The sequence below is a fragment of the Leptonychotes weddellii genome, chromosome 1 (genome assembly GCF_054177405.1).
Source record: "Leptonychotes weddellii isolate Sample4059 chromosome 1, ASM5417740v2, whole genome shotgun sequence".
In the NCBI taxonomy this organism is placed as follows: Eukaryota; Metazoa; Chordata; class Mammalia; order Carnivora; family Phocidae; genus Leptonychotes; species Leptonychotes weddellii.
Window position 1 is genome coordinate 8,006,647 of NC_138369.1, and position 14,629 is coordinate 8,021,275.

At 58.1% G+C, this 14,629-nt stretch overlaps 1 protein-coding gene across 1 annotated transcript in view; it reads left to right on the top strand.

Annotated features, from left to right (window-relative positions):
• The first annotated feature begins 5,241 nt into the window (after positions 1-5,241).
• The window catches only part of ZSWIM4 (zinc finger SWIM-type containing 4), a 17,634-nt gene continuing 8,246 nt past the window's right edge, over positions 5,242-14,629 (top strand). Inside the window, exons 1-9 of the mRNA XM_081805427.1 lie at positions 5,242-5,620; positions 7,609-7,810; positions 9,276-9,632; positions 10,237-10,385; positions 10,486-10,636; positions 11,455-11,622; positions 12,234-12,593; positions 13,865-14,002; positions 14,350-14,609. Of these exons, the coding sequence (XP_081661553.1) occupies positions 5,468-5,620; positions 7,609-7,810; positions 9,276-9,632; positions 10,237-10,385; positions 10,486-10,636; positions 11,455-11,622; positions 12,234-12,593; positions 13,865-14,002; positions 14,350-14,609 (1,938 nt within the window). The 5' untranslated portion in view covers positions 5,242-5,467. The remainder of the gene's footprint in view (positions 5,621-7,608; positions 7,811-9,275; positions 9,633-10,236; positions 10,386-10,485; positions 10,637-11,454; positions 11,623-12,233; positions 12,594-13,864; positions 14,003-14,349; positions 14,610-14,629) is intronic.

The following is a 14,629-nucleotide window of genomic DNA, read 5'->3' on the forward strand; positions in this document are numbered from 1 at the left end:
GCTTCCACCGTAAAAAGGTACAAAGTGCCACATGCTACATGGATGCACCTCGAAAACATGCTGAGTGAAAGAAGTCGGCCACAAAAGGCCATGTGCTGTAGGAGTCCATTGATGTGAAATGTCCAGAAAGCGCAAATGCACAGAGAACAGACCTTGATATGGGGGTCCATGGTTGACCGGGGGAGGGGGAGTTGCTAATGGATGCTGGGGTCATCTTTTGGAGTAAGAGTTTTGGAACTAGACAGATGTAGTGGCAAAACAGTGAAATGCCACTGAACTGTACGGTTTTTTTTTTAAGATGAATTTTAGCACAGGGGGTTGGGGCAGGGGGAGAGAGAATCCCAAGCAGACCCCCACCAAGCTTGGAGCCCCACTTGGGGCTCGAGCCCATGACCCTGAGATCATGACCTGAGCTGAAATCAAAAGTCAGACGCTCAACCGACTGAGCCACCCAGGCACCCCTGAACTGTATGTCTTTAAATGGTGGGTTTTATATGTGAGCAATTTCACACCAAAAAAAATCCTATTTATATCTTGAAAAATCAGAACTTGTGGCACCAGAGCCCAAATTCAATGGAAAGACTGGCTTGGGGTTTCCCCAGGCCCGATGCTCAGGTTTCACCAGGGGCAGGGGTGGGGGAAGGGGGGCTGGAGGACTGGAGGGTAGGGCTGCGTTCAGGGGTGTGACGCGCACGCGCCCTTCCTTGAGCCCCACTCGGGCAGCCCCGACGCCCATGCCATCTGCCCACAGCATAGCAATGTCTCCTCTAAGCAGACAGCTAGTGGCTTCTGCCTTTTGAGATGGAGCCCCTTTGCCCACTGGGCATTTATTGTACGCCTGCCCCGTGCCAACCTCAGCTCGGGAGAGCTGAGAACTGGCATTGTAGTGGGGAAAACAGAAAAACCAGGAAAACCCGCCAAGGCTGCCCCCTCCAAACCCCCACCTCCTCTCTGTCCTGCCTCCTGCTGTGGTTCCCTCCCCCTCCCGGATGTCACCTCCAAGAGCCCTCCTCTGCCCTTCCGAACCTCCAGCCCCAGGAGTGGTCACTCGGCACTCGCTCTAGACTGGTCTTCTTTGCATCTTTGTTCACTGCTATGTCTCCAACACCTAGGACAGTGTGCAGGAGGCGCTTAATGAACAGGTGTTCATTGAATGAAGGAAGTAATGAATTGTTTCCCTTTTTTGCAAGGAAAATTTTGCATTTCAGTGAATCAGTTTTGATTATTCAGGGCATCATCTCTATACAACACACCCTTCCGGGTTATCTGATTCATAGCATTGTCTTTGAACTCTCAGCTCTGTAAATTGTAAGCAACTGATAGCGATATAAAGCCACTTATCTGTAGACATGCAAATTCCATCCCGGCCAGCAGAGGTTTCGATGACAACCTCCTCCCCTATGGAAAAAAACAATTTGCCCCCATCTGCACATTTATTTGCACAAATAGTCTGATAATGTAAAAGTGCCTGTTCTCCAGATTCTCTTTCAAGCCGCGTGTAACATCTGCCTGGTTCCCACGTGAGTTCAATAAAAACGTTAACACGTGTCCATCTTTATGTATCTACGGGAATCATGATTTCTCCCTCTTCTGGAAATCATTTGTTAACCTTTTTCTGGAATCTCAGAAGAGCGAGGACTGGGACAGGGTGCCTGGAACCCAGGCCAACCCCACTGGGGCCGGCGGCACCCAGGCGGGCCAGGGACTCCTGTAAACTGGCTCCTTTGTCCCTCTGACACCAGCCCTTTGGAGGAGGACCCCAGGGGCGAGGAAAGGCATTCAGGCGCAACAGGTATGAGGTCTGGAATGTCAACCCACTTGTTCCCCCTTGGCCCCATCCCCTCTGCCTCCCCAAAGAGCCTCACAGCCCGCATGACTTTTCCCTCTGCTTGTTCCTTCCACCTGCCCATAAAAGCCCACCAATGGTGCCGAAGCCAAGAGCCCCAGACTTTGGAAAATAACTACACCTTGAGTTCAGTGCCAGTTTCTGCCACTTCCTGGCTGTGTGATCTTCAGCAAGTCCTGTCCCCTCTCTGAGCCTCTGTTTGCCCATCTATTAAATGGGGATCCTAACACCCTTCGCTCAGTGTGGAGAATTCTGGAGCCTGAGGGCTGTAAGGGCTGCTTTTGTTCAAAGAGTGGAGCCCAAGACTAGCCACTCAGCCTGTCCTGTCTTGCCTGTCACACTGGCCCTCTCTGTAGGGCCAGGGCAGCCACTAAATATGGCTTTTGAGACACAATTATTCCTTCCCAAGCCTTTCCTCTCCTGCTTCCACCATCCCCCTCCACCTGAATGCCCAATTCTCCTGGCAGGGTCCTGCAGCTCAGCCCATGAACCTGTGTTCCAAAAGGGAAAAAAAACAAGTGACAGAAGTAAATCTTGCCAGTTGGGCAGGCCAGAGGGGCTGCATCAGAACCAGGAAGCGAAACTGCCTGGGCTGGTTTCCCGCCTGAGTCAGCAAGGGCAGGGGTTGTGCGGGGGGCGGGGCAACTGGCAGAAGACAGGGGCCCTGGAAATTGGGGTGGGGTGGCCACAGAGCTGGGGGGCCCCTGTTCCCCTCCAACTGAGCCTCCAGGGCCACCCTATTTCCCATGGGTCTCAAGGACATGTGGGTTTGGGATCAGGAGCTGTGGATGCCTAGACAGTGAGTTCACAGAGGCCTGGCGGGGTAAGTGCGGCTTCCATCTCCCTGCAGCCCAAGCTCACTGGCTGCATGGAGAAGGCAGGACATGTGGATGGCTGGAACCCTGCTCCCAACCTCTCCTAAGAGGAGAGCTGGCCGAGAGAGACGCCCAGGGGCCTTTCTGACCTCATAGATTCTCCGGAGATCACTGTATGGCCTTGGGCAACTTTCTGACCTTCTCCAGGCCTCATTCCCCTCATTCGTAAAATCGGGAAAATGGAATAGAATGTTGGTGCTTCCCAAACACTGTGCATTTGATTCCCAGCCAATGCGACAGAATCAGCCCACCCACAGGGCTTGAATGCTGGCCCTATCCTTTCCCTGCTGGGGGCCTCGAGCATGTCACCTGACCTTTCTATGCCTGTTTTTCACCCAGGAGATGGGGATGATGACAGTGTTAGTATCTATTGTTAGACAATAAACATCCTCACTCTGTGATAGCCCAGTCTCGGTTCCTCCTAGAGCAGTCAACCGACTAGAGCAGCCTTGAGTGACCTCAACATCTCGGGACACCCACTGAAGCATCCACAGGGACCGGGACCCGGGCTTAGGGGATACAGCCACGCACCAGATGCTGAAGAGGACTGCTGGTAAGGGCGCCCCCGGGGTCCTGTTTGCAAGGGGAGCAGCTGATACACAGGCTTTGCTGAAGTCCTCCCTGCCTCTCCCCACGCCCCAGTGACTCCTTCCCCATCGGTCCATCTTTGCGTCCAATCCTTTGCAAGAAAGGCACGTGGCATAAGTGTAGGGCTTCCCAGTCTGGGTGACTTCAGGCAAGCACTTTGCTCTCCAAGCCTCAGTTTCCTCATCTGAGAAATGGAGCCTGTGATCCCCACTTTGCAGCACTGGTGGAAGGCTTCAGCGTTGATAATGCGTGGGAGCAGTGACTACGCCATTGCCATTTTCCGCGTCCTTTCTGTTGTTGTCACTGTGGCAGGCTGTGTCTCAAGACCGCCGTTGTCCAACAGAAGTTACAATGCAAGTCACGTGTATAACTTTAAACATCCTGATACCACAGAAAATACAAAACATAAAAGGAAACAGGTGGCATTAATTAGAATAATGTGTTTTATTCACCCAAACTTACCTAAAATATTATCATTTCGACATGTAATCAATATAAAAATTTTTTTTCAATGTCAAAAATTCTTAATGAGATATTTTACCTTTTTTTTTTTCCCCAGCTAAGTCCTTGAAAATTACATTTACAGCATAACCCAATTCCGCCCAGCCCCATTTCAAGGACACAAAGGCCACTTGTGGCCAGTGGTGACCCTACTGGACAGCACAGGTTGGAGGGAGTTTCCTGAATGGTGAGCTGGGGACCCGCCAGAAAGTGCAGCTGGAAATTCCTGGAAGGAAAAAGCCCGAGTTTCCAGACGCGGTGGGGAGACTGGGGGCAGCAATCAGGCCACGTTAGGACCAACTTGGGCTGTTCCTGCTTTGTAGACGTTTCAGCGGAGTGGGAGCAGAGTATGAGTTGGTTCAGTCACTAAGTTACATATTGAGTGACCGCTGTATGCCGGGTGCTCTTCGTGTGCGGGCGCTCTGGCAATGCTCCGATTGCACATACTACAGCCACTGGGGGTCTCCGTGGAGAGGGAAGAGACCGCAATTGAGCAACTGCTGAACTAGATAAAGAAATGTAGTGATCCTGGAGAAAAGTATGGCTAAGAGGAAATGTAGAGTTTTCTAAGGACAGGGGGAGAGGAAGGACGGCGTGGGCCGCGGGGCGGGAGGGGGGGCGGGGCCGGCGATCAAGACCACGGGCGGCTTCCGGGCAAGAGAGGCTGGCCTGGACAAAATGGGTCAGAAAAACAATCGGAGGTGATCGGATGTGACAAGTATTAGTTGAATCTTATGAAATTGCCATCATAGTAGGTCGAAAATCAGCAATTTCATATGACTCAACGTAATATTCAGGGCACAGAATGGATTGAGGGTTCTCAGCTTGGGGCATGGGTTGGGCCCTGTTGCTACAGAACAGGTCTGTAGCCCCCAAGAGCTCTACCGAGGGGCCTGTGATCCCCGCCACGCCCCCAAACATCAGAACTTGACTCCGCGCACAGAGAGGCTGAGAGAGTTTCTCGCCTCACACAGCCCAGAGGGAGGAGGGGCTGAGCTGCTGCCTTGGAATCCCGCCGCTCAGTCTCGCTCCCCGGCCGAGCCGTGTTGATTGTCCCCTTGCGGAGCCCGGAAGCGACCCTCAGTAAACAAAGCCGTGTGTGGGCGCAGCCCCAGCTGCCCGGGGCGCGCTGTCCAGCCGGAGGGGGGCGGGAGAGGAATGTTGTGAATGAACTCAGGGCCCTCCCCGAAACTCCGCATAAGGCCTGCGCCGCGGGGGTCCTCCCACTGTTATTGGCCGCCGGCGCCCCATGATTGACAGCACGGCCCGATAAGCGCTCTGATTGGGCTTCCGCGCAAGGACAGGCAGCATATCCAGCGAGTGAACGACGAGAATTTGGGACGAGTCTGGCGGTGTAGCCAATAGCGGAGGACATTCTCGGAGGCCGAGGGGGGTCCAATGGGGACGGGCGGTGGGGGCGGGACGACGGCGGAGGATAAAGCGGCGACTGAGGCAGCTTCATTGTTGTGAAGAGTCTTAAAGGGGCCGCATCACCCGGCCGGCCCGGCGCCGGGCGGGGGTGGGTGCGGCTGGGGTCCCGGGGCGGCCGAGCGCGGAAGACGAACTGGAAAGCGGGTAGGGGGCGCGGGAGCAGGTGACGCAAAGCGGGCATCGGACTGACCCCCCAACAGGCCCCGCCCCGGCCCCGGCCCGGCCGATGGACCCCCCAGTGGCCAAGCGGAGCCGGGGCTGCCCCGCGGGACCAGAGGAGCGCGATGCCGGGGCCGGGGCCGTGCGCGGCCGGGGCCGGCCCGAGGCGCTGCTGGACCTCAGTGCCAAGCGAGTAGCCGAGACCTGGGCCTTCGAGCAGGTGACGAGGGGTGGAGGGGAGGGACGCACTCCCAACCCCTTCTCCGACTTGCCTTTTCCTCCCCTGCCCAACCCCCAGCCTCCGGACCTGCCCGCGTACGAGACATCCCCAGAGATCCTCTCCAGGATCCTTAAGTCCGCCCCGAAACACCCTCTCATCCTCCCATTTCACTCCTTCAAGCCCTGTGACCCACCCCGATTCCTCCTGCCATCCCTGCCCTCCATCCCACAAGACACAGGGATGCCCTCAGCGCCCTAGATCCTAGCTCAGGACACTTCCTTCTTCTCCTGCCCCAGGGTCCTCGCACAACCCTGGCTACCCTCTTTTCCCACCTCATCCTCAGCTCCCAATTAAGGCACCCCATTCAATCCTCACTCCTCTTTCCAACTCCTACAAGCCACCCCCACTTGGGGGACACCCCCATCTCATCCCCTAGAGACTCCAGATCTCTGCCCCACACCCCCAGTAAAGAACTCCCCCATTTCTACAGACTCCAGCCTCAAGATACTCCTTTCTGTCCCCAATCCATGCCTCCAGAATCCACCTGTCCCCTGGGGAACCCCCCTCCTCCTCCAGATTCTTCCCTGGAGTCCTGCTCCCCTCCCTCAGTACTTTCGGGACCACTTCCCACCTGGGGCTGCCCAACCCCTCCAGTGTTAGGGTACCCTCCTGCATTACTCCTATTTTCCCAGTGCTCACCCTCCCTCTGTCCCCCAGCCATTCTAGTCCTTCCGTAGGTCGGCAGCAAGGGCAAGGCTTGGGTCATAGTACAGGTACCCCTGGAATCCTACCTCTGTAGTTTCTGGGGGTTCTGCCACAATGCCTCAGGGCTGGGGCGGCTGGAGTCCCCTTTTCCAGCCTCAGAGTGTGCCCCTGGGGAGTGGAGATGTGGCCTGGCTCTGACCAAGCCTGCTGCAGTCCCCATAGGCTCTGTCCTCTCTCTGGCTTTGGGGGGTGTTCTTTGCTCCCTGGCCTCTCCAGAGTTAGGAAGCCTGCTGGGACCGATGAGTCTGGGCCAAGTGTGGATGGGGCAGGCTCTGATTCACGGCCTGGAAAATCCCTCCTTAGTCATCTGCCAACTGTCCCTGAGGCCTGAGTCAGGCACTGGTCCTCCCACTTCCCCCAGAAACCCAGCCCTGGGAGCTCTGGGAGGTCGCTGCCCCTTTATTGTGCGTGAGACACCCAGCATAATCCTGAAACCATCTCTCATGGTTCCCATGTACCCGCCCTGATCAGTCCTGGTGCTAGGAAAGCTCTTGGCCCTCAGAAGCTCCTGGAATCCTCTGCAGCCCTTTGGAGTTGTTGTTCTCCCTCCCACTTTGAGGAAACTGGAGCACAGAGAGGTTGAGAAACTTGCCCAAGGTCACTCAGCCAGTGAGTAGCAAGCCCAGATTGGAACATTGGTTCAACCGGCTTGGTTCACTGCCCAAATCCCACAGGGGTGGTGAGGACATCCCTCCCTTCCTGCAGGCCCTTGGAGGCTGAGAACGGAGGCTGTCTTGGGAGTCCGAGCTTGCCAGCTGAGACTGAGCAAGTGAATTCAACCCATCTCTGAGCCTCAGACTATCCACGCTGCAAAATGCGGTGATAACTAGTATCACTGAGATGTTACTATGAAAATTATGGAAAATCACATACACAAAGCTTTTAACATAGTGTAGACTTAGAATATGGAGGCCTGATCACTATTCTTATCACTTTTGTCTCCCTTTCTCCTGCCCTTTCAAAGCCTGGGAGGTGAGACTATGTTACGTCAGGACTTCAGACCTGACATCCAGGAGGGAAGTAGCAGAAAGTTCTAGAACACTGAGTACAGGCCAGGTGTTATTGCAAGCGCGATACTCAGGAGACAGGTGCTGTTAACATCCCCACCTCACACTTGAAAAAACAAGCTCAGAGAGGCAAAGTGACTTGCCCAGAGTCATACTGCTTGTAAGTGGCAAAGCCAGGATTCAAGCCGGGTTTCTAAGCCACCGCCCTTCCCACAGGTGGAAGAGCGGTTCTCCCGGGTGCCAGAGCCCGTCCAGAAGCGCATTGTGTTCTGGTCATTCCCACGCAGCGAACGGGAGATCTGTATGTATTCGTCCCTGGGCTACCAGCCCCCGGAGGGCGAGCATGATGCCCGGGTGCCCTTCACCCGCGGGCTGCACCTGCTGCAGAGCGGGGCCGTAGACCGAGTGCTGCAAGTGGGTGAGTGCTTGCCCCCATCTCTGCCAGGGAGGCCAGGAGGTCCAGTGCAGGTGTGGAGGAGAAGGGAGTAGAGGGGGGCCTGGGCCAAGGCGAGGGGAGGTTCCAGACCTCTGGCTTCAATGCCCAGAGAGGGTTTTACAAGATATTGTGAGCTTAGGATCAGAGATCTGCCTAGACCCCAGGCCGCAGGCTTAGACGGAGCTCGGGAGAAGGATGGTGATCCAGAAAGCAGGGGAGGGGAGGTCCCAGAATTTAGGTGGCAAGAGCCAGCTAAGGGTGGAGGACTGAGGCTATTTCTAGATCCTAGGTGGAGGGCCACTATGGGGGTTGGGTACGGGATTCTGAGCTAAAGGCAAGGGTGGTCCTAGAGTCCTCAGACAGCTTGACTGGTGGGCGGGAGTAGAGGTGGTGACGCTGGGAGGAGGGCTGAGGAGCAATTTGTAAACCAGAGTGAGAGGAGGTTTCAAACCTCAGGCGGAGGGACCCAGTGATGCTGTGGGGCCGAGGTTTCAAGCCGGAGGTAAGAAGTAGTCTTAGACCTCAGGCAGAGGGACTCAGGTGGAAGTTGGGATCAGATGTTTAGGAATGGTGTCACATCTAAGGCAAAGAGGCTTAGGTGGGAGCCTTGAGTAGAAGTTTAAGATCAGCTATGAGGGGTGGTCTTAGACCTCAGGCAGTGGGGTCCAGGTGAGGGAGGGTAGGGGGCAGAGGTTTGGAACTAGAGGTGAAAGAGGATTCTAGACCCCAGGGAGTGGGGCTCAGAAGGGGACAAGTAGAGGTTGAGCCAGAAAGCGAGTAAGCCCAGGAACAGTACACCTCCTAGCTGGAGGCAGGGGCTTGGCTAAGATGACCCTCCCTGAACCCTGTCAGCGTGGGGGCCCCCTTGCCTGGACATGGCCCAGCCCACCACAGGCTTGGCTATCTTCAGCCGGTATGAGGAAGCTGCCTTCTCTCTGCATGACGCAGTCAGGGCCAGATGAGGCCTGAGCTGCCCAACCAGTTGGATAAGCCTGGCATCTGGGCTCCCCAGGGGCCAGGGAGGGGTGATGGAGTGGCCTGGCCCCTCGCCTGCCACATCAGCCCCTCACCCCCAAGTGTCACAGGCCTTGGGCATCTTCCCAGGAAGTTACGGGACTCCTGGAGCCCAGGCCGTATTCACGGTAACCCAAGGGCTGAGAAAACCACCTTCAGCATCATCACTATGATATTCTTCAGAATTAGAACAGGAGCAAGCATTTGACTGTATGCCTACAGGGTTCTAAGCACTTACCAAATATTAGCTCATTAAATCCTCTTACAGACGCATGAGGAAGATGTCACTATCCGTTCCCATTGGACAGAGAGATTAAGTGGCTTGCGCGCTAGGTTGCTCCATGGGATTTGCACTTGGGTCTTGCCGTGCACCATGGACGAGCACCCCCGTCCTGGGGTGACACAGCGGTGGCTGGCTTGGCTTTGGTCTTAGGGTTCCATCTGAGCGGAAACATCCGGGAGCTGGGGGGCCCCGGAGAGCCCGAGCGCCTTTACCACGTCTCGATCAGCTTTGACCGCTGCAAGATCACGTCTGTGAGCTGTGGTTGTGACAACCGTGACCTCTTCTACTGCGCCCACGTGGTGGCCCTGTCGCTGTACCGCATTCGGCATGCCCGCCAGGTGGAGCTGCGGCTGCCCATCTCCGAGACGCTGTCCCAGATGAACAGAGACCAGCTGCAGAAGTTCGTGCAGTACCTCATCAGCGCCCACCACACTGAGGTGCTGCCCACCGCCCAGCGCCTGGCTGACGAGATCCTCCTGCTGGGCTCCGAGATCAACCTGGTGCACGGTAAGGGCCCCCCGGGGACCTGATGGTGGCGGCATCCTCAGGTCCCCTTGATCCCTGAGTGGGGGTGGGGAGAGCGCCCTTGCCTGAAGTTGAGGTCACACACCTACTAAGTGGCAGATCCTGGATCTGACCTGGCCCCGGGCACGGGGAGCTTCAGCCCCAGGGTGTGGGTGCCCCAAGAGCACAGGAGCCGGCCTGAGTGTGGGTGGGTAGAGGGCATGAAGGGTATGTGTGGCCCATGGGGGTGTCAGGGGTGGGGGATGGGTGGGGGATAGACCGGGAGCTCTTGGGAGGGTTGGGAGCTACAAGAGGCTGGGGGAGGATGGGGGAGGATGGAGGGTGGGGGCGATGGATGAGCGGTGGATAACTGAGGATGGCGATGGGTGGATGATGGGGTGTTGGGGTGACCCGCGGGTGTGGAAAAGCGGATGCGCTGAGCCCATGGATGGTCAAGTAGGACGGCAGGTGAACGCGGAGCTGGCGGGAGCTGGCGGGCTCCGGTGGGAGGGGCTTTGATCGGGATCAACGTGGCCTGGCGGGGGTGGACAGAGGGGGCCGGAGGGAGATTGGAAACCCCAGCCTCACTGTCCCTCCCTCCCCGCAGGTGCCCCAGACCCCACGGCCGGCGCAGGCATCGAGGACGCCAACTGCTGGCACCTGGACGAGGAGCAGATCCAGGAGCAGGTGAAGCAGCTGCTGTCCAACGGCGGCTACTACGGCGCCAGCCGGCAGCTGCGCTCCATGTTCAGCAAGGTGCTGCGCGGGCACGGCGGGCACGCGGCGGCCCGGGACTCAAGGCCCTGGCGCCCCGCCCCCTCCTCACCACGCCGTCCCTGCCCCCATCCCGGCACAGGTGCGGGAGATGCTGCGGATGCGGGACTCCAACGGGGCGCGCATGCTGATCCTCATGACCGAGCAGTTCCTGCAGGACCCGCGCCTGGCCCTGTGGCGGCAGCAGGGCGCGGGCATGACCGACAAGTGCCGGCAGCTGTGGGACGAGCTGGGTAAGGCCTGGCCCGAGGCGCGTGGCGCGCAGCGGGGCGTCAGCGCCCGGCGGGCTCTGGCTGCCAGGTCGTGCTCACCCCGACATTAGCCTCTGGCCCCCGAATCCCTTCCGTGTTCGCTAGCACCTCTGATGCCCGAGACACTGGGGGTGGGTGGGGGGCTGGGCAGGAAACGAGGGATTGACCCCCTGCGCTCCGGAGCTGCGGAGCTGACACCTGGCGGCGGAGACGGACGAAAAATACTACAGACGCATTAGTCCTTTTCTGCAAGGGCCGGTAGTCAGTCCCTTTGACTCTGTGGGCCGTGGTCTCTGTCACAGCTTCTCTGGCGGCATTCCAACACAATCGTATTTAGAGACACTATTTATGGGAAGTTCATGTAATTTTCACAAGTCACAAAATATTCCTCTGATGTATTTTTCCCCAACCATTTAAAATGGAAAAGTAAATCTTAGCTTGCAGGCCATTCAAAACCAGGTGGCGGGTTCAGTTTTATGCACGGGCAGTAGTCTGCTGACCCCTGTAATACAGGGTGGTAAGTGCTATAGGGGAAAAAAACAGCAAGAGGAGTCTGACAGCCTGGGGTCGAATCCTGCCTTCCCACTTCCCCAGCTGTGTGACCTTGAGCAACTGCTTTTGCCTCTCTGTGCTGTAATGTGAAGAGACTATCGGTTGCAACCTCCGAGGCCCGAGATGAGGGGTAAACAGAGGCCAGTGCCCAGCACACAGTAGGCACTCCACACGTGTGTGCGGCTACTGTTGGCGTGAATGTCGAGCCTCCCTCATGCCCACATTCACTGGCCGCCCTCCGTCCCCAGGGGCCCTGTGGGTGTGTGTCGTCCTGAGCCCCCACTGCAAACCAGAGGAGCGGGTGAGCTGGCTCCAGCTGCTTGGCAAGTGGGACAAGCTGGACGTGTGCCCGCTGGAAGAGGGCAACTACTCTTTCGACGGGCCCAGCCTGCAGCCCACCGTGGCCCTCAGCCCAGGTAGGAGAGGGGCCCCCGGCCCTTGCCTGTCCTCCCCGCCAGGAGGGAGTGAATGCCCAGGCCAGGGCGGCGGGCAGCTCGAGGTGCATGAAGGGAAAGGCTTAGGACGCCGGTAGTTCTGGGCTGGTCTCCCCACTCAGCCTCCTCCTGGCCGTGGAGGCGGGGATGGGGTGGGGGGCACTGGGAGAAAAGGAAAAAGATATTTAGAAGAGAGAGGCAGAGATGGAGGGAGAGAGAGGAGAAAGAGGAATGGGGTATGGGGAGAGACGGAGGGAGAAAGAGAGGGATGAAGTCTGAGGAGGGGGCAGGATGGACAGACATATGGACAGTTATTCACCCTCCGTTGTCCTTTGACACGAAGGGCCGTAATAGCTCCCCCAGTGCGCGCGCACACACATGCACACGCAGCGCGCGCGCGCATGCACACACACATGCACACACAGCACGCGCTCACGCATCTTTGGAAAGGCTATTTAAAGGATCTGGGCAGATGACACACCACCATCGCTGTGCCCAGGGCCTAGTCCCAAGCTGGCGCTCAGTCAGGGGAGCTGGCCTCAGCCCGAGCGCTAGGGCCCCCTAACCAGGCCATGTGGGCGCCCCTCCCGCAGGCCCGGAGGAGGAGGAGGAGGAAGAGGAGGCGGCGGCCACAGGTTCCCGCCACACCGTCTTCTGCCGTGCCCTCCAGGCCGGGTCGCTGCACTGGAGTGACACCCACCTGCAGAGGATCCTGGCCAGCGACTCCTACGGCCCCAGCCTCACAGGCACCATGGGCAGTGAAAAGCCAACCTTTGACCCCCAGGGCCGCCCACTGTGGCTGGGCGAGCCCTTCCCCACCGCCTGCGCCCGCGTGGACACCCTGCGTGCCCACGGATACCCCCGCCAGGCCCTGCGGCTGGCAGGGGCCATCATCAACACGCTCCGGCTACAGCGGCGGCATCAGCTCGAGAGCTACAAGCAGCAGAAAAAAGGTGGGTGCCACGACCACCCTGCTCCCCTGGGCCGTAGGCACAGATGCCGATTCGGGGTCCCATCAGGAAAGCCAGGCCACCCGACGGAGTCTTGAGCCAAAAAGAATTTAATACGGGGGGTTGAGGGCTCACAAAAGTACCGGAAGGGCTGTAGGATTGAAAATCAGAGAAGCCACTGCTCAGGTTCAAGAACTTGAACTTCAGAAGCACAGGGATTGCAGCAAACTGCTGACAGTGAGCTCAGCAGCCTGCAGCCCTGGCTGGGGGGCCTCTCCCAAGAGAATACTCGGAACCTGCTGGCAAAACCTCCTGTCTGTGCCCTGCAGACAGCCACACACCTGCTCACGGAGGCTGCAGGAGAATCAGGGCCTCCTGTCCCAGCCTCCGTACTTCACACAAAGGAGCCTGGGACTTGTAGTTTCCAAGCTTCCAGCCCCTGTAGTATGGGGCGGGTGCCAGTCACAAGTCTTTCAGGAACAGGGACGCAGTATGGCCAGATCTTCCAATTTTCCAAGACAGGCCAGAAATCTGCATTATGCAATGTACAATTTACTGATTTTTAAACATGGGAAACAAATTCAAATTTGTGTTAGAGGAAAAAAAAAAGCCACACCGTATGGGTCAAAAAAAGAACATGTTTGTGGATAAGCTATGGGGAGGCAGGAGGGAGGCCACCAGTTTCATTGTCTGGGTGATGGGTCAGTTATCAGGAAATTGAACCCCGGGTGTCATGGAGACCTGGGACCCCAGCAGAGTCCTGCTCCGGCCTAGAGGCACAGGGAAAGCCCCCCAGAACAGGTGAGAGCTATGCTGAGATCTTAGGGATGTACAGGAGTTTCCCAGAAGGAGAGGAAGGAGGAACAGTGTTCCAGGTAGAAGGAACAGCAGGGGCAGGAGCCCAGAGGCAGGAGAGGGCACGGCTCATGGGAGGAGATTGGAGAATGGGGCTTTCAGATGGGGCAGGTGGCCACATGGGGCCCTGAAAGCCAGTTGGGCTCGAGAGGTGGGAGGGAGGAGAAAGACAGTGGGTGGATGTTTTCCGAAGTGCCCAGTTTCACCCCTGTGTCCCTGCCAGGCCAGGGTCTGGCTGTGGGACAGGAGGCCAAGGCTGTGGAGGTGAGGGCTGCTACAGAGCTCCTGGGCGGAGAGGATGACTGCCTGGTGGGCAGGTGGTGGGCGGGCACCGGGAGGCTGGGCTGGGGTTCAAGGAGAGACGCCCCCCTACCTAGACTTGTGGGGGACAGGCATTGAGCCCCTTATACTGCCTGCAGAGCTGCTGCAGAAAGGTAACACCTGCATCACCAACACGGAAGGATGGGTGGGCCACCCCCTGGACCCCATTGGCTGCCTCTGCAGGGCGCTCCTGGAAGCCTGCCGCCTGGAGGAAGAGACCCTCACCCTTTACCCAGGTACCTACATTGGGGCCCCTGGGAGGAAATGGGATATTTCCCCTTCCCCCTCCCCAGCCCAGTACCCCAAGAAAGTGGGGCCACACTCTTATCCTTGGTGACGTCTCTACACTTGGCCCCACCCCCTGGCCAGTGCCAGGAGCCAACAGACTTCACTTCTCCTGAAAGCGAGGCCACCGCAGACCCACCTCTCTGCTGGTAGAAGGTGTCTGGTCAGTGCTGGGAGCTGCTGGGTTCCCCATAAGCCCAACCCCCCAGTCCCCGTGTTTGAGTTGAAGAGGCCCCGGGGTCCCCAGAGGGGGTGCCCCTCCCCCCCCCCCAGCAGCCCTGGAACCCATTTCCCACAGACTCGGGGCCCGAGAAGCGGAAGGCGGCCTACCAGCACGTGCCGGTGCCCGGGAGCCCCGGGGAGTCCTACTTGGCGCTGGCCCTTGAGGTGGCACTGCTGGGCCTGGGGCAGCAGCGGGCCCTGCCCGAGGGACTGTACGCGCAGGACAAGGTGGTGCGCAGCGAGGAGCAGCTGCTCGCCCTGCTGGAGGAGGTGGAGCTGGACGAGCGGCTGGTGCAGGTGCTGCGCAAGCAGGCGGGGCTGCTGCTGGAAGGTGAGGCCCCGCCCCCAGCCGGGGG